The 21,482-nt window shown below is 46.8% G+C and overlaps 3 protein-coding genes across 3 annotated transcripts; 2 read left to right on the top strand and 1 right to left on the bottom strand.

Moving 5' to 3' along the window:
- Window positions 1-1,361: 1,361 nt before the first annotated feature.
- Window positions 1,362-1,893, bottom strand: LOC115578234 (putative uncharacterized protein FLJ45999). Its single transcript, XM_030411097.1, has 2 exons — window positions 1,885-1,893; window positions 1,362-1,799 (listed from the first exon to the last, which is right to left on the bottom strand). Exons 1-2 carry the CDS (start codon window positions 1,891-1,893, stop codon window positions 1,362-1,364), a joined length of 447 nt encoding a protein of 148 aa, XP_030266957.1.
- Window positions 1,894-2,631: 738 nt separating this feature from the next.
- On the top strand, window positions 2,632-5,778 carry LOC115578233 (uncharacterized). The gene is made up of 8 exons (XM_030411096.1): window positions 2,632-2,651; window positions 2,916-3,049; window positions 3,136-3,507; window positions 3,995-4,264; window positions 4,438-4,534; window positions 4,841-4,892; window positions 5,048-5,187; window positions 5,498-5,778. Exons 1-8 carry the CDS (start codon window positions 2,632-2,634, stop codon window positions 5,553-5,555), a joined length of 1,143 nt encoding a protein of 380 aa, XP_030266956.1. The 3' UTR covers window positions 5,556-5,778.
- A 2,685-nt stretch (window positions 5,779-8,463) lies between these two features.
- Window positions 8,464-21,267, top strand: LOC115578235 (metaxin-1-like). The gene is made up of 8 exons (XM_030411098.1): window positions 8,464-8,589; window positions 12,452-12,521; window positions 12,605-12,684; window positions 18,008-18,100; window positions 18,189-18,371; window positions 19,351-19,427; window positions 20,169-20,326; window positions 20,661-21,267. The coding sequence occupies exons 1-8, from the start codon at window positions 8,509-8,511 to the stop codon at window positions 20,888-20,890; spliced, it is 972 nt and encodes a 323-aa protein (XP_030266958.1). The 5' UTR covers window positions 8,464-8,508; the 3' UTR covers window positions 20,891-21,267.
- Window positions 21,268-21,482: the final 215 nt, after the last annotated feature.

Below are 21,482 nucleotides of genomic sequence, written 5' to 3'. Positions count from 1 at the left end.
AATCAGTAAGAGGAAGTTACTCAGTACTTTGACTCCACTACTATTTAAACAACAGCAACATTCACTTTAAATTAGTCAGTCAGTTCAATCATAAACCAGTAACATGTATAATAATAATAATAATAACAACTCTGAATACTTATACTATTCTTATTCTGAATATTCTTGTAAAAAGCATTTTTTTTAAATTATTATTATTTTTTTTTTTACAGTAAATATAATCATGTAGCCTATGAGTTAATGAAGTATTGATGAGCTACTGACCTTTGATTAGAGATGCATGATACTGTCATGACTGTAGGTCTGTTTGTCGTGTTCTTGTCTGGTGTTGTCCTGTTTCTTGTATTTGATTTCCATGTCCTTGTATCTTGTCTTGTGTCTTTTGTTTTTCCATGCCCTCATGTGTCCTTTAAGTTCTCCTGTGTATTTTCCTATGTTCCCTCTGGCTCCCTCTGTCTATTGCTTTGTTCCCTTCATGTTCTCATGTGCTCCTCCCCTTCGTTGTCTCACCTGTTGGTCCACCTCACCTGTTCCTCGTCTTGTCATCAGTGTCTGTGTATTTAGTCTCTGTGTTCCTTTCACTCCATGTCTGGTCATTGTGTATTTGTCAGCTTCTGTCTTTGTCCCTGCTCCCGTTCATGTGCCTGTTCCTGTCTGTTCCTTGTTCCCCCACAGTATGTGTTTTTGGATTTGAGTTTTGCATTTTGCCTTTTGATTTGAACTTTGTGCTATTTGGTTTGTACTTTGCCCTGCTTTCATTTGCTACTTTGCCTTTTGACTCCCTTGGTTTTTGTGAAATTCAGCTTTTGTTAAATAAAAGCTCGCCTTTTGTTTCTCGACGCCTTGCCTCTCGTGTGTTACTGCATTTGGGCCCACCTCCTCTATCCATAGTCTTCCCTCTAACCCCCATCCCTGACAGATACAGAGATATAACTGATAATCATCTTCCTCCTCTGTTTATGTTTTGTGTTTGAAAAGTTCCAGACGTGTTTTATGTTCACCTGAGAGTCCACCAGGACAGATTTTATATTCTGACTCTTTACATGTTCATTTATTATAAAACACACTGCAACATCAAACAAACTTTTATATGTATTTAAAATGATGCTTTGACATAATCTGAAGTAAATACGAGTGGTACCAGGACCTGGATGGACCTTCATCAACATCAGACAAATGTTCTTGTTCAGGTCAAAGAAGCTGAAGATATTTCAACCACTTAAAGACTCAGTGACAGAACACGTCTGCACAGACACATGAAGGGAAGTGAGATGAGATGAAACAGTGAAAGAAGAAGAACAAACAGACGGTGTTGAAGTTGTACGTGAATATAAAGATCAGCAAGTGAGAACACTGATGTCTCATGATGTGACGGGTCCAGGTGACGGGTCCAGGTGATGGGTCCAGGTGACGGGTCCAGTTGACGGATCCAGGTGATGGGTCCAGGTTATAGATCCAGTTGACGGATCCAGGTGATGGGTCCAGGTTATAGATCCAGTTGACGGGTCCAGGTGATGGGTCCAGTTGACGGGTCCAGGTGATAGGTCCAGGTGATGGGTCCAGGTGATGGGTCCAGGTGATGGGTCCAGGTGATGGGTCCAGGTGACGGGTCCAGTTGACGGATCCAGGTGATGGGTCCAGGTGACGGGTCCAGGTGACGGGTCCAGGTGATGGGTCCAGTTGACGGGTCCAGGTGATGGGTCCAGGTGATAGGTCCAGGTGATGGGTCCAGGTGATGGGTCCAGGTGCACAGACAGATTCTGATGCTGCTGTTCTTTCCGCTGCCTATTTTTCTCTGTCTGCAGTTAAAAGCAAACGTAGTGAGACTGTTGGTTCATCTAGCAGCATCACAGGCGACCAACAGCACAGTGTGAGGAACCAGACAGTTAACATGGTGCGATCAGCATCAGGACAGAGGTTCAGGGAGGAGGTCAGGAGGAGGTCAGGAGGATCAGAACACTGTTAGCAACAGGTTGTAGTCTGTGGATCTGTTTTGACTTTAATTGGATCTGTTTTAATGTTTCTTCGTTTCTTTGTGTCCTTGAACTTCAGTTACATCTGGAGAGTTTTAAAGTCTGTTCCTGCATGTTGACTTGACACTGTTTCATCTCATATCACAGTCCCTAGTGTGGGAGTGTCCTAACATAGTGTGGGAGTGTCCTTACATAGTGTGAACGTGTCCTTACTTAGTGTGGGAGTGTCCTAACAGAGTGTGAGAGAGTCCTTACAGAGTGTGGGAGTGTCCTTACAGTGTGGGAGTGTCTTTACATCGTGTGGGAGTGTCCTTATAGAGTGTGGGAGTGTCTTTACAGTGTGTGGAAGTGTCCTTATAGAGTGTGGGAGTGTCTTTACATCATATGGGAGTGTCCTTATAGAGTGTGGGAGTGTCTTTACATCATATGGGAGTGTCTTTACAGTGTGTGGGAGTGTCCTTACATAGTGTGAAAGTGTCCTTACTTAGTGTGGGAGTGTCCTAACAGAGTGTGAAAGTGCCCTTACAGAGTGTGGGAGTGTCTTTACATCGCGCGGGAGTGTCCTTATAGAGTGTGGGAGTGTCTTTACATCGCGTGGGAGTGTCCTTATAGAGTGTGGGAGTGTCTTTACATCGTGTCTTTGAGCCAACTGGCCTTCATGTGGGTTTCTAAGTCTAGGTGAGTCCAGGTGTGAACTCAGTTCTGTATTGTAGATGAATGATTTCTTAGTCCACCTCCTCTGTTCAAAGATGGTGGCTCCAGTTTGACATAGATGGATTCTTTTACTCCTCTTTCAAAAGATCTGTCTGCTCTGGACAACATGTTCACATCGTGTCCTCACAGGAAGGATTTGTCTGCTTCAGATGTCAGTGGACAGCAGAGACTGGACCTGAGGAGTCTGGACCTGAGGAGTCTGGACCTGAGGGGTCTGGACCTGAGGAGTCTGGACCTGAGGAGTCCGGACCTGAGGGGTCTGGACCTGAGGAGTCTGGACCTGAGGGGTCTGGACCTGAGGGGTCTGGACCTGAGGGGTCTGGACCTGAGGAGTCTGGACCTGAGGGGTCTGGACCTGAGGGGTTGGTCCTGTGTAGAGAATCAGAAACACTGAGTTCTGTTTTAATGTCAGTCTGATATCATTTTCTGTCTTCATCGTTGTTTCCAGGTGCTGTGGGTCAAAGAGTAAACTATCCACCTCCTGTTTGTGCTGTAAAAGGGTCGACTGTCACCCTCCCCTGCACCTTCACACCAATTCAGTCTGTTGATGTGGATGGAAGAAAGGTTCCGATAGAGATCGTCAGTGTCCGCTGGTGTCAGAAGCATCTGATTTGTCAGGGATCCACCCCGACTGTGTACGACAGTGATTCAACAACCAACAACCCTCGTTACAAATATCTGGGAGACAAGAAGGGAAACTGCACTTTACAGATCACAGATATAAGGAAGGAAGATGAGGAAACTTTTCGTTTCAGAATGGAAGCTAACAACAGCGGAGGACACTGGACTGGACCATCAGGAGTGAGAGTCTCAGTCAGTGGTGAGATCATCTTATTATTAACAACATTTATATTATATGAATTTATACCACAAACCACAGACACGTTGAAACGTCAGTTTCTAAATGTTCAGGTTTCTGTTGTCACAACGCTGTCCTCACGTTCTGGTGAGGTTCTTGGTTCAGGTGAGAAAGACATCACGTGTTGTCTTGACATGCCTGGTTCTGTCTCCACAAACACCAACACATCTGATTAAAACCCAGCAGCTGTAAGTCCACCAGCGCCGCCTCCACCTCCCGACATCAACATCAGGTCACAAACATGTGAGCGTGAAATGACGTGTTGTAGAAATGTAGGCGTGACACAAACGTAAAGCACCAACACCTGATTCTGGCGCCTGAGGTCCGGAGAGGTGCAGCAGGTTTCTGTCTGGATTATGGATCATCAGGACGCGATCTCATCACAATCAGAATCACAGAATTATGATTTTAAGATGAAAACTAAGATTTTAAATGTATTTTATTTCAGAGGGCGACACAATGAAGATAACCAGCTCCAGCAGTGACGGACAGGTGAGAACAGGTGAAAGTGTCACTCTGTTCTGCTCTGCACGCTGCACGTTCAACCAACTGAAGGTCACCTGGTTCAGAGACGACCACGCCCTCTCAGAGTCTGGCCCCGCCCTCCAGCTCAGCTCTCCCACTGCAAAGGATTCTGGGAACTACACCTGTGGACTACAGACCAGCACTAAGACACGCTCCGGGCCGTACAGCCTGCAGGTGGAGGCTGGACAGGAAGGTTTGATCAGCGTTCATCTGAAACATTTCACTGAAAACGAGCGTGTAGAACCAGAACAGTCTGCAGACACAGTACCAGCTCTTCTGGACTCAGAACCAGACGTCTGACTGTAGATGATTTATTAATGCTTCAGAATATCTCAACAGTTCATATTAATATAACATGTTTCACAGCAGCTGATGGTGACCCGGCTCTGATGGCTGGTGTCGGTGCTGGTGTTGGAGTTCTGCTGGTTCTGGTTGCCGTCATTCTCGTGTGCTTCATCAAAAGGTACTGAACACTGCACAGATCCTTCAGCTCAGACTGTTTGAACTCAGACCACTTGAGTTTTATTCTGTTTTCTGTTCTACATTACGAGACGCTGAAGCTGTTTTACATTCATGTGACTGAGTTTGTTGATTCCTGAACGACCCGGAGACACGGAGCTGTTTCACACTGCAGAGTTCAGACGGCTAATGTAGCAGAGCTGCTGTTTTATTCTGCACCTCCTCCTGCTGGTGCTGTGTGTCTGTTGTTGGTTCTGATGGTTTGTCTGAACCGGGTCTTGCTGGTGTTCTGGTCCTGTGTTGTCTGCAGGAGGCGTTCAGCAGCTGATCAGAGAGCTGAGGGAGGAGAAGAGGATCAGAAGGTGATGACTTTATGATGTGACATCATCACTCACAACATGTTTATTACATGAACACTTGATGTGTTCAGTGTTTCCTTTGTGAGAGACAAACTGTGTGGATGTGACTGTTGGTCCTCACATTACACCTGAGACTGAAACTGTGTGTGTGTGTGCAGCAACCTGATCACGTCTACAGCAGGGTCCTGCGGCGGGCTGATGGGGAGGCAGGAGGTCGGCGACAGGAGAGCAGCCGAGCTGTGGAGGAGGTCAGCTACGCCTCGGTCCAGTTCCAACACAAGACCCAGAACCAGGCCAGGTACTGTAAGCTCAGGCTTCATGACAAGGTGTCTGTAGGTGAGGACTGATGGAGACGATGTCAGCATGTCTGTCTCTGTCTGCTGTCCACTGCATGCTCGTCTCTGGACGTGGTGACACCTGATGTTTTTATTAAGGTTATCGGACCGCTGAGCTCAGAGGACCGCGGGCTGATCCGGTCCTTCATCCAGCTCTTTATTAATCTAGTCTCTGTGGAGTGGATCAGGTCTCACCACAGTCTGTTAAAGCGATGGATGTGAAACACACTTCCTCTGCCTGACGACACTAACTCTGTGTGTTCTTCTCCTCAGAGCGGCGCCGGAGGCCGAGGACGCCACCATCTACTCCTCAGTCGCCAGCCGAGGCTGAAGTCACGGCTCATCTGTTAAAGGAACAGTTCACCCAAAACTGTAAATCATCTCTTCCTCCATGCTGACGAGTCCACAACATGTTATTACACTCTGTCAACTGAAACCTTCACTGGAGCCGCTAAGCTAACAGTGTTAGCATGCTAAAGGTGTTATATCATCAGGAGGAGGAGAGGAGGACTTTACATCATCAGGAGGAGGAGAGGAGGACTTTATATCATCAGGAGGAGGAGAGGAGGACTTTATATCATCAGGAGGAGGAGAGGAGGACTTTATATCATCAGGAGGAGGAGAGGAGGACTTTACATCATCAGGAGGAGGAGAGGAGGACTTTATATCATCAGGAGGAGAGGAGGACTTTATATCATCAGGAGGAGAGGAGGACTTTATATCATCAGGAGGAGAGGAGGACTTTATATCATCAGGAGGAGGAGAGGAGGACTTTATATCATCAGGAGGAGAGGAGGACTTTACATCATCAGGAGGAGGAGAGGAGGACTTTATATCATCAGGAGGAGGAGAGGAGGACTTTATATCATCAGGAGGAGGAGAGGAGGACTTATATCATCAGGAGGAGGAGAGGAGGACTTTATATCATCAGGAGGAGGAGAGGAGGACTTTATATCATCAGGAGGAGGAGAGGAGGACTTTATATCATCAGGAGGAGGAGAGGAGGACTTTATATCATCAGGAGGAGGGGAGGAGGACTTTATATCATCAGGAGGAGGAGAGGAGGACTTTATATCATCAGGAGGAGGAGAGGAGGACTTTATATCATCAGGAGGAGGAGAGGAGGACTTTATATCATCAGGAGGAGGAGAGGAGGACTTTATATCATCAGGAGGAGGAGAGGAGGACTTTATATCATCAGGAGGAGAGGAGGACTTTATATCATCAGGAGGAGGGGAGGAGGACTTTATATCATCAGGAGGAGGGGAGGACTTTATATCATCAGGAGGAGGAGAGGAGGACTTTATATCATCAGGAGGAGGAGAGGAGGACTTTATATCATCAGGAGGAGGAGAGGAGGACTTTATATCATCAGGAGGAGGAGAGGAGGACTTTATATCATCAGGAGGAGGAGAGGAGGACTTTATATCATCAGGAGGAGGAGAGGAGGACTTTATATCATCAGGAGGAGAGGAGGACTTTATATCATCAGGAGGAGGAGAGGAGGACTTTATATCATCAGGAGGAGGAGAGGAGGACTTTATATCATCAGGAGGAGGAGAGGAGGACTTTATATCCTCAGGAGGAGGAGAGGAGGACTTTATATCATCAGGAGGAGGAGAGGAGGACTTTATATCAATCAGGAGGAGAGGAGGACTTTATATCATCAGGAGGAGGAGAGGAGGACTTTATATCATCAGGAGGAGGAGAGGGTGACTTTATATCATCAGGAGGAGGAGAGGAGGACTTTATATCATCAGGAGGAGGAGAGGAGGACTTTATATCATCAGGAGGAGGAGAGGAGGACTTTATATCATCAGGAGGAGGAGAGGGTGACTGAGTGAACTGTTCCTTTAATCCCATCCTGCAGCCTGATGACATCACAGGAGTCCGTTCAGAGAGAAGCAGGTCGTCAGTGATTCGTTAACGAGCTCCTGAGGCACCAAACATGTCAACTTCGTCCAGAAGGATTTACCCATGAGCCTCGGTGGCTGTTGCTATGGAGACTCTGCTGCTCAGTCGTCATGGACACAGATCTTGTCTCTGTGTTCCGACTGTTTGTACATTTATTGGCTCGATTCAGATTCTTTTTTATTATTCTGTTTGTTTTTCTTAGTTTCTGTAATTTATTGTATTTTATGAAATGCTTTATCTTGTAGTTTTCTTAGAATGATGCCAAACATAAAGATTTAAATGTAAAATAAATAATTTGAGTTTTTCGCTGTCTTGAATTTCACAGACATCAACAGAAAAGAGGAACACCTCGACACCACCGGAAAACCAATTTAAAAAAAGAAACTAATCTTCAGAAGACTTCTGTTTTTTACTTCTGTTCTCCTAAATCTTTAAATGACTTCACCAGTAAAGTGGTTGGTTCAGTGTGTGTTGAAAGACTTGAGGACGGCAGAAATAACTAAAACCAGCAGAAGACGGGCACAATTTCACACTCGTGACACAAAAAACAGGGAAGTGATTTTTTTTTAGCTGAAACAGAAGAGACTTTACTGAAACACGACTCTGATATAAAGGAGTCAGAAATGTTCTTGTTTGAGACAAATATTAAACACAAACACAACTTCAGTAATGGAGATAAAATATTAATGAGAAGCTAAATCAACAAGTAAAGTATGATTTCTTTAAATACAGAGAAAAGTGTACAGAGTTTGGTTGGTGGCCTGAGACGAAGATCACATGAACATCACGAGTTTGTGCCAATATTGATCTCACTGATTGTGACTGATCACATGATGACTGTGTCTTCAGTCATCTGACTCGTATGTGACAGTAAAAGTACATTTACTGAAGTGCTCAAGTATTATGTTCAGTGTGAGCAGAAGTATTTTATGTGATGCTTCTTTCTACTTTCACTTCCGTACAAACACGTAACGGCTGGAGTTCATGATGAGATGCTCACCTGTGCTCACCTGTCACTCAGACTGACAGGTGAGCACAGTGGGTCGCTCTCTTCTCACTGTGCTCACCTGTCATCGTCATGTGACTGAAAGTTTATAAAATCATCAGAAAGAAAATATCAGACAAACATAATGATGACACAGAACCACGTTTACTGCACGACCAGAACTTTCACTGAGTGAAGCTGCACTTTTATTGCTGATACTTTAATTTAATTAAGATTTGACTGAATTGTGGTTTTGGATGCAGTACTTGTACTTTGTATTGACCTATTTTAAAATATAGTATTTAATGTAAGTGTATCTTATTTTGGTAGTCAGCGTCAGGTCGAGCTCAGCTTCCGGTGTCAGAGGTCACCGTCGCTGCTGAAGATGGCGGCGCCCGACGAGTTGTTTTGCTGGGAAGGAGACTGGGGCTTACCGTCCGTCGACACCGACTGTCTGGTGGTTCTGGTGAGTCTCAGCTCACATCGGACCGAGCCGGTCTGCCGGCGGTCTGACGGGCTCATTCACACACAGAACCCGGGTTAAATCACGCGGTACCTGCTGCTAGCGTTAGCATGCTAACGGCTCAATGGCCGGCAGACTGACAGTTAGCTGAGCGCGTGAGGACGTTTTCCCGGTTAAAGTGAATGAAAACAGTGAGAATGAGAACAACCAGCGGGCTGTTGGTGATTATCGATCACTGATTTCTGTAATGATCAAACTGATAATTGTGTCATTTCTGTGAAAAGTGACGATTCGAAATGTCAAACTTATGTCCTCGTTGAAATGATGACGTCACATTCTACGTGAAAACGTCACTGATAGATACATAGATAGATAGATAGATAGATAGATAGATAGATAACTTTATTAATCCCCAAAGAGAAACTCGGTCATCACAGCCGCGGGTACATTCAGTACAATACAAGTGCAGATATAGAACATGTTCTATTTACAATAAACAGAGAACAATGGAATACTTGAGCAGCTGTAACATAGAATAAAATAGTGAGGTAGAAGAGAAAGGGAGGTGAAGATGAGGTGCAGTGTCTCCAGTGATGGTCACATAAAGCTGATGTGTGTGGTGTGTGTGTGTGTGTGGTGTGTGTGTGTGTGTGTGGTGTGTGTGTGTGTGTGTGGTGTGTGTGTGTGTGTGTGGTGTGTGTGTGTGTGGTGTGTGTGTGTGTGTGTGTGTGCTGTGAGGTTGTGAGTCTGATGCTGCAGCTGCTCTTTAACTCGTCCACAGTTTGTGGAGGCTGACAGACTTTTTGTTCATGATCGCCAGCAGATTCACCAGCATCCTGTCCTCCTGTCCTCCTGTCGTGTCCTGATGGTTTATTTTATTATAATTGAACAGAAAGTGAATCTTTACATCTTCAGAAGTGTTTGACATTACCGCTTGAAGAAACTCACTGATTATATCCAAATGTTCTGCAATTAATTTTCTTCCATCCTTGAATCATTATTTATCTCTGAGATGTAGCGAGGTTCAAGTATGAAGTTGTAGAATAGAAATACTCAAGTACTGTATTTAGTTACATTCCAGTACTGGATTACTGCCTGCTGCTGCTGCTGCTGACGAGATCGTTCTAATTAGTTCTCATGTGGAGTCATTTAACCTCAGGACATTTTAAATATCCAGGTCTTTATTTTACTGAAAAAAGTGTTTAATCAATATCAATTTGATCAGTATGTTATGATCAGATCAGTTGTATTTCCTGATACAACCAGCAGAGGGGCTCCTCCTCACACCTCCTGACTGACGCACAGTGACGCTCTGATCTGACCGATCAATATCCAATATCCTCATTTAATCAAACCTTTGTTTGACAAAGTATTGATCCTGTGTGAACTGTGAATCACACACGATGTTCGTAAGTTTAAAAGATCATGTTCTATAAATTCTATAAGTTTTTCTTCAAATCTGAAACAGATTGTAGTCGTCACATTTAAAGATCAGGCTGAAAACAGCAGACTGGGCCTTTAAGTGGAGATGTTGGTTGCGACCACCCAGAATGCACTGCTGCAGCAGGCTGACACTTTCCATGACTGATGTGTTGATCCAGCCTGCAGACCGCGCTCAGGGCCGCAGAGCTCATCGACTGAAGGAAACATGTTTGTGTTGGACTGACACCTGAGCTCAGAGCCGCAGGGCATTCTGGGTAATGATGGAGCCGCGTTTACAGCACCTCTGTTTCCAAACCGCTGACAGAACCTGAACGTGCTGCTGGTCTGGAAACACAGTCAGTTAACCCAAACGTGGTAGACCATGTCCCCGAGCAGTACACGTCCCAGAGAGGTCCGGGGCCCAGAGAGGTCCGGGCCCACAGAGGTCCGGGGCCCAGAGAGGTCCGGGGCCCACATAGGTCCGGGCCCACAGAGGTCCGGGCCCACAGAGGTCCGGGGCCCACAGAGGTCCGGGGCCCACAGAGGTCCGGGGCCCAGAGAGGTCCGGGGCCCAGAGAGGTCCGGGGCCCACAGAGGTCCGGGCCCACAGAGGTCCGGGGCCCAGAGAGGTCCGGGGCCCAGAGAGGTCCGGGGCCCACAGAGGTCCGGGGCCCACAGAGAGGTCCAGGCCCACAGAGGTCCGGGCCCACAGAGGTCCGGGGCCCAGAGAGGTCCGGGGCCCAGAGAGGTCCGGGGCCCACAGAGGTCCGGGCCCACAGAGGTCCGGGGCCCAGAGAGGTCCGGGGCCCAGAGAGGTCCGGGGCCCACAGAGAGGTCCAGGGCCCACAGAGGTCCGGGCCCACAGAGGTCCGGGGCCCAGAGAGGTCCGGGGCCCAGAGAGGTCCGGGGCCCAGAGAGGTCCGGGGCCCAGAGAGGTCCAGGGCCCACAGAGGTCCGGGCCCACAGAGGTCCGGGGCCCAGAGAGGTCCGGGCCCAGAGAGGTCCGGGCCCACAGAGGTCCGGGGCCCACAGAGGTCCGGGGCCCAGAGACGTGCGGTGTTGGACCTGATCCAGATTCTTAGTTTGGTTTGTGTGCAGTTTAGATGCTGACGAGTTCAGAATCTGGTTCAGCTTCATGAGGCACACATGAGAACAACTACAAGCAGTGTGAGTCCGGTTCACAGTTACTGTCTGAACACACAGCTGACACATGGCGGGACAGTGTGAGACATTCAGACTGAGGACGGACAGGAAGCAGCAGGTAGGAGAGGGGGCGGGGCCTGTAGGTGTCAGATGAGCTGTTACTGTTGGACAGACAGAGAGGTGGAGGACGATGAGGTGTGTTCTTCCTGTCGTGTGTCCAGCAGGAAGTTATTATTACTGAGACAGCTGGACGGCTCAGTGTGGACCAGTCCAGCACCAGAACTGCAGCTTTTACTGCCTGTTGAATCAGCAGCAGCATGTTTCTGAGCTAAAGATCCAGTTCAGGAGACGGTTTGTTCCTGTGAGACCGTTTCTGTAGAGAGACGAGTGTCTGCTGACACACACACACTCACTCACACACTCACACACTCTCACTCACGCACGCACACACACACACTCTCTCTCTCTCTCAGTGGAGCCGACGATGACATCATGGCTCTGAGGCTTTATGAGGAAACTCTTCCTCATTTTTTCTGGTTGTAAACGTTGAATGAAGCTTTTATTTTTTATTTCCAGAAGAACTGAGTCATCTGCACCATTACTGTAAACCTGAGGCTGGAGCTCCGCCCACTGCCCTCACTACACACTACACACACTACACACTACACACACTACACACTACACACACTACACAGTATGAATGCTACACACCAAGGATGTCCCGATCAGGTTTTTTTTTACCCTGATCCGATACTCAGCCTTAACTCATATTGTCCAGGATAATACAGCTGCATTAAGAAACAAAAAGGTTTTTTTAATTTTGTTGAAACAAAGTAAACACTTTCATACGGCTCTTTCTTATTCTACATATGCTATATTCCAACACTGTCCTCCACCTTCCTGGTGTTAGCAGGTGAGTGTGTGACGCTGCACTGTGACAGCAGACCCTCGTTACAGCAGCTGAAGTGTGTGAGACGCAGCCCACGCTTGGTGCCTCCATATCATCCACTGCTTTTACATATTCCTTACGTTGTCACGTGAAATGACGCGGACACGTTGCTCGTCTACTTCACAGCGTTCAGCATCTCCTCGACTGTCTGTTTTACATGCTCTGCTGTATGAGTTTGTGAAAAAATTAAAATCAGGCTTGGGTCCACGTTCAAAATTGCTGATCGGCAATCAGTGGAAAAATGCCCATATCGACATCCCTCCTACACACAGTATGCACAGTACACAATATATTTCTATATACTTCACACAGTACACAGTATATAAACTGCTTGTCACTTCCTGTCTGCAGGCCTACGCTCAGTTTGCCGGTGCTCCTCTCAAACTCAGGAAGATGTCGAACCCGTGGAGGAGTCCCAGCGGTGAGACGACTTCAGTTTGATCGGACACACATGAAGAACTTGTCAGTCTGTGATCTTCATGTTGTTTATTTTTGCTTTTAAAGGATCACTTCCTGCTCTGAGGACCAATCAAAAAGCGACTCTGTCCAGGCCCTCTGACATCATCATCCATCTCAGAAAGCAGGTAACCGCCTTCTCATTAAAGGAACACTTCAGTTATTATAATGTGTCGTTATCTGTATTTAACCTCCAGTTTGTTCCTGGGTGAAACAATTCAGACCACAGAGAGTCTTCATGATGTAAATGTTTCCAGAGAGAACAAATTGTCTTTTATTATATTAAGAATTGTGATTTAAAGTTTATTCTAAGTTCTGTATTGTAGTGGACTGGACCTGTTTCAGTTGTTGAAGACATTTCACGTGTCATCCAAGAGGCTTCTGCACTGTTCACTAACCAAAGGAGCTGCAGGCTTTTAAACACTGCGTGGGAGTGTCCTTACAGGGTGTGGGAGTGTCCTTCGTGCTGTCAAACTGGCCCTCATGTGGGTTTCTAAGTCTAGGTGAGCCCAGGTGTGAACGGTTGTTAAGCTGTCTGGGGAGAGAACTCAGTTCTGTATTGTAGGTGGTGATCAGTGATCTTAGTCCACCTCCTCTGTTCAAAGACTGCCATTCCAGTTTGACATAGATGGATTCTTTTATCCCTCTTTCATACCATCTGTCTGCTCTGGACAACATGTTCACATCATTGTCCTCACAGGAATGATTTGTCTGCTTCAGATGTAGGTGTACAGCAGAGTCTGGATCTGAGGAGCTGGTCCTCCTGTGTTCTGACATTTGTTTACCACCATCACACCAAAGTCACTGATCTGCTCAGTGAAACAACAACTACGAGACTCTGAGGCAAAATCCTACCAGCTCCTCCAAGAAGGTTATCGAATATCAGCAAAAACTGGAAAAGCACAAAGCCGCTGACAGGCCGTCACATTACAGACTGTGTGTGTGTGTGTGTGTGTGTGTGTGTGTGTGTGTGTGTGTGTGTGTGTGTGTCCTGCAGCCGACTGGAAAACCTCCTTTAACAACAGGAAGCTGCAGGCAGAGACACATTCCAGCAGGCTGATAATCCTCGTAAAGCAGCGCGCAGAGAGAAACGTTCTCTGTAGAACTGAGAGGAACATTTGCAGACTCTGTTGATGTGAGACCACAGTCCACCTCTCGTTGTCCTCCCTGTTGATGAGAACAGGTTCAGCTTCACAGACGGCTGTATGAGGCCAGCAGCTCCTCTCATTTTCTCTCTGTTTAACCGTAAACACACCGGTGCTGTGATTTATGCCCCAATGAATGAAGAAATACAGGAATTGTTCAGCAGATAACTTCAGAAGCTCAACAGAGGCTGCACGTGATCATAGTAGGCAGACGTCACCACGACTACAAACAATGAGTGGCAACATTATAAGAGTTGATCAAGTGCTGCCATCAAAAGATGAGCGGAGTCAATCTGTTTGATGAAACACTGGCCATCCTGCATGTGACTACACAGGGGGTGGGAGTGTCCTTACACAGTCCTGCATGTGACTACAGAGGGCGGGAGTGTCCTTACACAGTCCTGCATGTGACCGCAGAGGGCGGGAGTGTCCTTACACAGTCCTGCATGTGACTACAGAGGGCGGGAGTGTCCTTACACAGTCCTGCATGTGACTACAGAGGGCGGGAGTGTCCTTACACAGTCCTGCATGTGACTACAGAGGGCGGGAGTGTCCTTACACAGTCCTGCATGTGACTACAGAGGGCGGGAGTGTCCTTACACAGTCATGCATGTGACTGCAGAGGGCGGGAGTGTCCTTACACAGTCCTGCATGTGACTGCAGAGGGTGGGAGTGTCCTTACACAGTCCTGCATGTGACCGCAGAGGGCGGGAGTGTCCTTACACAGTCCTGCATGTGACTACAGAGGGTGGGAGTGTCCTTACACAGTCCTGCATGTGACTGCAGAGGGTGGGAGTGTCCTTACACAGTCCTGCATGTGACCGAAGAGGGCGGGAGTGTCCTTACACAGTCCTGCATGTGTCCGCAGAGGGCGGGAGTGTCCTTACACAGTCCTGCATTTGACTGCAGAGGGCGGGAGTGTCCTTACACAGTCCTGCATGTGACCGCAGAGGGCGGGAGTGTCCTTACACAGTCCTGCATGTGACCGCAGAGGGCGGGAGTGTCATTACATAGTCCTGCATGTGACCGCAGAGGGTGGGAGTGTCATAACATAGTCCTGCATGTGACTGCAGAGGGTGGGAGTGTCATTACACAGTCCTGCATGTGACCGCAGAGGGCGGGAGTGTCCTTACACAGTCCTGCATGTGACCGCAGAGGGTGGGAGTGTCCTTACATAGTCCTGCATGTGACTGCAGAGGGTGGGAGTGTCCTTACATAGTCCTGCATGTGACTGCAGAGGGTGGGAGTGTCATTACACAGTCCTGCATGTGACCGCAGAGGGCGGGAGTGTCATTACATAGTCCTGCATGTGACTGCAGAGGGCGGGAGTGTCCTTACATAGTCCTGCATGTGACTGCAGAGGGCGGGAGTGTCCTTACACAGTCCTGCATGTGACCGCAGAGGGCGGGAGTGTCCTTACACAGTCCTGCATGTGACTACAGCTGTAGTACTGCTCCTGTTGTACTACTTGCTCCTGTTGGTAAGAGTCTCGAGCTGCTGGAAGTTTGAGTAATGAGTAATATGAGATAACCGCTGCCTCGTTCTCGTCAGGTCCTCTGGACAGAATCAGCTGCATGTCAAATTGAGCTAACTAGCTAAAGGGGCTACAGTTAGCATCAGGGAGCGGTTACTCGGGTGATTCGCTGCCCTCTACTTGAGGTTGAGTTTGACAGCTGACTGATTCTGACATATTGTACCTTCTTTAGAAAGAGCAAAAACAACAAACACCTCACATATTCATATTGTATCTAAGTCGGTAAGATATTACAGTACATAACAGAATGCACAGTGTATTTTGAAGGTACTAATACAGATATGTGTACAAACATGATCTGTGTTGGGAAAGAACAAACAGAGTCCTGCCTCAGCTCAGGTTCTCCACTTCCTGTGGTGTGTGTGAATGTGTCGTCCATACAGTCTGTATTGTTTCTGTGTGTGACGTTCAGACGGACGGTCAGCATCGACTCGCTGCGCTCGCACTTTTATATTCATGTTTACTCTCCTCTTCAGCCAACACTCCGCTCTGACGTTTCAGATGAAGTTTTCCTTCAGCTTTAGTTCCTCTGAGCCACATTCCCCACAGCAGAAGTCACGTCTGAGCCAGCGCTGCCCGTTCAGCAGCTAATGGACAGCTGGAAGACATTACCCAGCATGCTCGGTGCCTCCTCGCTGTGGTAGGTGAGGAAACCACGACGACAGCAGAGCTGCTGAAGAAGCTCACAGCTGGTTTCAAGCATCGCTGCTCAGATTTAGTAACCCTAACACTTTCTGCTTCTTCTTCTTTTCTCCCGTCCGACTGCTTCTGTTTGCTTCTGTTTGCTTCTCGTCTTCACTCCTAAAAAGACCAGATTTTACTTTAAGTTTGCTTTTGATGTTCGTGCAACAGGATACATCGCATGTCCTGGAGTTTCAATGGGCTGATCTCGCTTGATTTTCTATGTTGGATGTAAAATAGATGTCTTCAGAGGATCGTCGCTCAGCACAGACAGACATGTAATAGATGTCACATGTACAGAACAACAAATACAAGTTGCATTGACAGAATATCTGATACTAATTACAATAAATGTAAAGTGAGTGGATCCAGGAGACGACTGGGCAGACGAGCCGCACCACCTCCTGTCGCCTGTGGTGACCTGAAGAGGACACGCGATGATGAGTAGTAAAAACATCATGGTGAAGAACCATCACATTTTACAGAAATTCAAATAGAAGGAGATAATAAATAACATCACACACACATTACCAGGCATCACAGCGAGATGAACCGACCAATCACAGCTCTCCTCGTCTCCACGTAGCAACGCTGGAGCTCGTTAACGTTCAGCTATAAATCATGTTAAAGGCTCAAATGTCGTCTGAGAACAGACCTGCATGTGTTTGTCTGTTTTTACTGGATGACCTTTGACCTCCACTGACACTGGGTCCTTTCACACACACACATGCACACACACAACGCACACACTCTCTCTGCAGTCAGCTTCATGTTCTCTCAGTTTTCAGCTTCGTTACTTGAGTATTTTGTTTCTCTGCTATGTTCAGGGTTCCCACGGAGTCTTAAAAAGTCTTAAATTTGACAATCTCAATTTTAGGCCTTAAAAAGTCTTAAATATGTTCATATTTTGCATATAGGTCTTAAATTACATTTAGTCGGGTCTTAAATATGTACGTTCATTAACCGCTTCCGTCATCGCCTTTTTTTTGTTTGTTTGTTTGTTTGGAGTAAATGTGTTGGTGAGATTCTCAGTCATCTCCGTGTGTTCTTCTGTCTGAAGTATCCAGGAACGTAAGTGGTATTTTGCCGACAGCGCGGTCGGAATTTATCGCCGCACACTTCGCCAGTTCCGGTACGACTCCGACAGCGGAATCTGTCAGAGGACCCTCAAATTGGGCACACTCGGTGTGAAAGCGCTGAAAAAACACCAGTTAGCTTCTAAAAGTCTCCAGCGAAGTCACGTAATCACACACTTCTGTACGCCTTTGTCACCAGTTCCAGGTCCAATTTCATCCAGTTCTGCTCGACCCGAACTCTGCGCCGCCTCTGCCACCTAACAGTCAAGCCACATTCAAACCATCTTTGGCCCAACTCCGACGTTGAAAGCGGAGGGGCTTTCGATTTTGAACACTGTGTGTGTGTGTGTGTGTGTGTGTGTGTGTGTGTGTGTGTGCGCGCGCACACACCAGGGTTATTATAGTTAACTCAAATTAAATTCCTTGATAAAAACTAAACTTAAACTACTTAGATCACTTGTTAAACTAATTGAAACTAAACTAAAATGAAAAAAACTAACTGAAAAACTAAATTAAAACAAAAACTAATGAAAATGTTAAAACTATAATAACCCTGACACACACTCATTCACTCCATTCTTCATTGTTTGAGCTGCTCTGAATGGCAACAGATGTGGTTATTTGTTTAAAGCGATTCTGGGACCGCATTTTTCCTTACTTTTTCGTACTTCGTGTAGGTCTTAAATTGAGTTCAAAATGGTCTTAAAAAGTCTTGAATTTGACTTGTTCAAACCTGCAGAGACCCTGAATGTTGTACTTTATTCTCGACTACATTTATTGGATGAATTGAGTTACTGGATTCAGATGATTGGTTGTTTATAGGATATAATCAGTGATGTGTGATTTATCTCATTGAATCAACAGAAACATCTCTGATACAGATAATCCATCAGTATCTGAGACATTCAGGGACCTCTGTCAGCTCAGGATTATTCAACCTTCAACACCTGCAGCATCAGCAGCAGTTGTGGTCTGTTGTGTTCACTCTGCAGAATATCTGATGTGTGTGTTTCAGAAATTCAACGCAGACTACGACCTGTCGGCCAAAGAAGGAGCTGACAGCCTGGCCTTCATCTCTCTGATGGAGGAGAAGCTCCGGCCGGCTCTGGTGAGACGCCTTTCTCTTTGTGTTGAGTCTTTAAACATGAGCACATTAAACACTGAAGTAAAACCGGTCTGGATATCTTCTGTCGTAGATCTACGCCTTCTGGATCGAGCCGAAGAACTACGTGGACCTGACTCGCCGCTGGTACGCAGAGCACATGCCGTTCCCTCTGAACTTCTTCCTGCCCGGACGGATGCAGCGAGGTCAGCTGGAAAAACTGCGACTGCTGCGAGGAGACGAGAGCCTGGAGGCCGGGGAGGAGCTGGAGAAGGAGGTGAGGACACAGCAGCAGGTTTCACCTCAGTCAGGTTTTTAAAGCTTCCATGACTGAAGTCAGAGCTGATAGATGCAGCGATGTGAGAAACATACAGGAGATATGTTCAGTGTGAGAGGCGGACTGAGGCCGTCTCCTCTCAGAAACACGTCGTCTTTGAGGTTTTGATCATGGAAACAATGTGACTTTAATTTTCTGCGGGCTGCAGAAACATCAGAACTTTTTTCCAGTCTGTTTCCATGTGTTCAGACGGGTCCTTGAAGTGGTCGGAACAGATTCACTGTGAAAGGAAAAACTGCAAGTATGAGACTATCCAACGAGGTCGGAGGTCAGATGGCGTTCAGGAAAGATCATTAAAGAGCGATCTGTTCCTGTCAGCGCCGAGAACTCTTCAAGGTCGACTTTACAGGAATGAAGAGAAAGAAAAAATGACATTTACGTGTTTCCTGAAATGTTTCCGTCTGTTCTGACTCAGTCTGAGACAGAAACATGTGTGAGTCCGTCAGAAACCAGCTGGAGTCCAGGTTCTACACAGGAAAGACAAGAAACAAAACCAAAAGACAAATCTGAACATCTACCGAAGACTTCAGTGTCCTGTGAGTATGGACCTCTGTGACTTGGACTTGGGTTTCAGGATGGACCCTCCAGAACCACTTCAGTCTCTGACGCTCTTTCTAAAAAAGTTTTGTGGTATTTGTTGTGAATGTTCGTCCCGACTGAAGTTCATGAAGACAGCAGATGAGTCCAAAGTGCCGTCTTCAGATTTCTTCTGCTGTCCGTCCAAAACACTCTTCATTTACTGTCAGTAATGACAAAGCAAACAGAACCGTCAGAACCAGACGGTGTCAGATCAGAGAATGGTTGCAGCTTCAGCAGGAAAACACTCGATGAAGTGATTTGTGTGTCTCTCCAGTAGCCGGAGCGTTCCTGTTTCCTGGTCTTCCTCGTTGACGAGTCCGATCTGTGTTCTGTGTTTCAGTTGTACCGCGATGCTGCAGAGTGCATGAACCTGCTGTCCCAACGACTCGGCTCGCACAAGTTCTTCTTCGGTGACTCGTAAGTTCTACCGGAGCTCTGACACTCACATGTGACCTCAGCCACCGTCCAGGTGTCAGACCCTCCTGAGGTCCCTGCAGACCTGCTGTCAACATCCGTCCTGAGTGATCTGATCACACCTGTACAGCTCTCAGTGCACATTCACATCTGTCTGTTTCAACCCATCCAGCACTTAGACTAGTCGCCACACCAGCACCAGACTCCCTTAACAAATGTGTCAGTTTAGTGAGTTGTTGAGTTGGAGACACTTTATAAACTCTGTGAAACTCTGTCTCTGACTCATTCTGCATTATTTGGACCTTCTTGTTCATTTCAGCAGAAGTTCTACATGAACTTCTTTCTGTCTTTGAGTAGAAACATGGAGTCTGTTTGTCTCAGTGATGGACGGTTTGTTTCATGCAGAGCAGGAAGTGACATCACATCACAGGTGTTCACTCAGACGCAGGTTAATGTAGCTGTGAGCTGACAGACTGAGAGCTGATCACTGATTGGAGGATGACAGCAGGTGTGAACGGGTCCTTTGTCTCAACACATCAGAACTGAACTCGGGAGCCGATGAGGTTCTGCTTCTGTTTGGCTCAAGTTAAAGATTAACGTCTGTTAAAATATGTGTTTATATCTGTCTGTCTGATCATGTGCTGTATACATGATTGGATGATGGAAAGTGTGAGACTGATCTGAGATCATCTGTGTGTTGGACCAGAACACAGTGTAAACATGAATGTGTTGGTGACTCTGCAGGCCTTCGTCTCTGGACGCCTACGTGTTCGGTCACCTGGCGCCCATCCTCAAGTCCAAACTGCCCAGCGGGAAACTGCAGCAGCACCTGAAGTCTCTGGACAACCTGAACAACTTCTGCACCAACATCCTGCTGCTGTACTTCCCCCGAGACGGCCGAGGTGAGTCTGCAGAGGCCGAGTGAAGCCGCTGGATCAGACCAGAATCAGAATGTACTGACTTTCAGAGACGTTGTGGATCCAAGTCATCGTTTCACTCCACCAGGTTTATATGACATCACCAGATGACATCATATGGATCTTTGCTGGTACACAAACTGTCTCATTCATCAGGAGACGTGTTTGTCTGAGACGTTACAGCTGCTTGTTTATCAGACTCGCGAGCATAGACGCAGATTGTTTCTCTGTTGTGGTTCACAGAAAGATAAATATATTCTTCTTGGTTGGCGTGAAATGATCTCATCTCTTCGTCTTTTCCTCCATCTTGTTTTTCCAGAGAGCTCCACTCAGAAGACGTCCTCTCAGCCTGAAGGCGGAGACTTTGATCACGTCCCCAACAAGCGGAGGAAGCAGTTCCTGTCGGCTCTCGTGGCTCTCGGCGCCATGCTGAGCTACGCCCTCCTGACCGGAATCGTGTCCATCCAACACGCCCAGCAAGAGGCGCTGGAGGCGCCGCCGGACCTGGAGACCATTGAATCCCACGAGGAGGAGGAGGGAGACGGCTGAGGAGACAGAGGTCAAACTGCTGCATCATGGGACATTAAGGACGGTTCAGGATGAGATCCAGATGTGTTCACAGGAGACACGTCGGGATAAAAAGATTAATATTGATAATCATCAGCTCAGCAGGACAGGAAGTCGATGTCAGCGCTGATTTATGTACAGAAATAAACTAAAAGATCATCTCTGGTTTCTTTATGTGGAGTCAGATTCTGTTTCAGCTTTGTTCTTTTTTTTAAACTTCTCAAGAAAAACACAAGATTTTTCCCCAAAAAGTCATTTTAATAATTTTTTTACTTTGTTTTGTTAATGAAGTTCCAGAATCCTTAAAATGTCACATCAACATGTTGATAACATGATAATAAATCTACAGTGAAACAACAGTCGTGTTCTGTAATTAGCTAATTAACGCGGGACGTTTGTAAAGTTCACTCCATTAATTAACGATCGACCGACCAGCTGATGAAACCGCCGTCGTTTGTGTGAAAGTCACAGACGGTGAAGAAACAGATGAAGGACGGTGTCCAGGAAGTGAAAGGGGCGTGTAGCGGGATCTGGAGTGGTCGCAGGGTGTTTGGGAACTAGAATGATCTGAGAT

This window comes from Sparus aurata, unplaced genomic scaffold, assembly GCF_900880675.1.
Source record: "Sparus aurata unplaced genomic scaffold, fSpaAur1.1, whole genome shotgun sequence".
NCBI lineage: Eukaryota > Metazoa > Chordata > Actinopteri > Spariformes > Sparidae > Sparus > Sparus aurata.
Note: the sequence above shows the minus strand (reverse complement) of the source record. Positions and strands in the feature narration are given on the sequence as shown.

Excerpts from the sequence above, each read along its gene's own strand:
- LOC115578233 (XM_030411096.1), top strand. The coding sequence starts at position 2,632 with ATGTGGGTTTCTAAGTCTAG. Across the intron at positions 2,652-2,915 it reads ATGTGGGTTTCTAAGTCTAG|TCTGGACCTGAGGAGTCCGG; the intron begins GTGAGTCCAGGT and ends GGACCTGAGGAG. Across the intron at positions 3,050-3,135 it reads GAGGGGTCTGGACCTGAGGG|GTGCTGTGGGTCAAAGAGTA; the intron begins GTTGGTCCTGTG and ends CGTTGTTTCCAG.
- LOC115578235 (XM_030411098.1), top strand. The coding sequence starts at position 8,509 with ATGGCGGCGCCCGACGAGTTGTTTTGCTGGGAAGGAGACTGGGGCTTA. Across the intron at positions 12,522-12,604 it reads CCCGTGGAGGAGTCCCAGCG|GATCACTTCCTGCTCTGAGG; the intron begins GTGAGACGACTT and ends TTGCTTTTAAAG. Across the intron at positions 20,327-20,660 it reads CTTCCCCCGAGACGGCCGAG|AGAGCTCCACTCAGAAGACG; the intron begins GTGAGTCTGCAG and ends TTGTTTTTCCAG.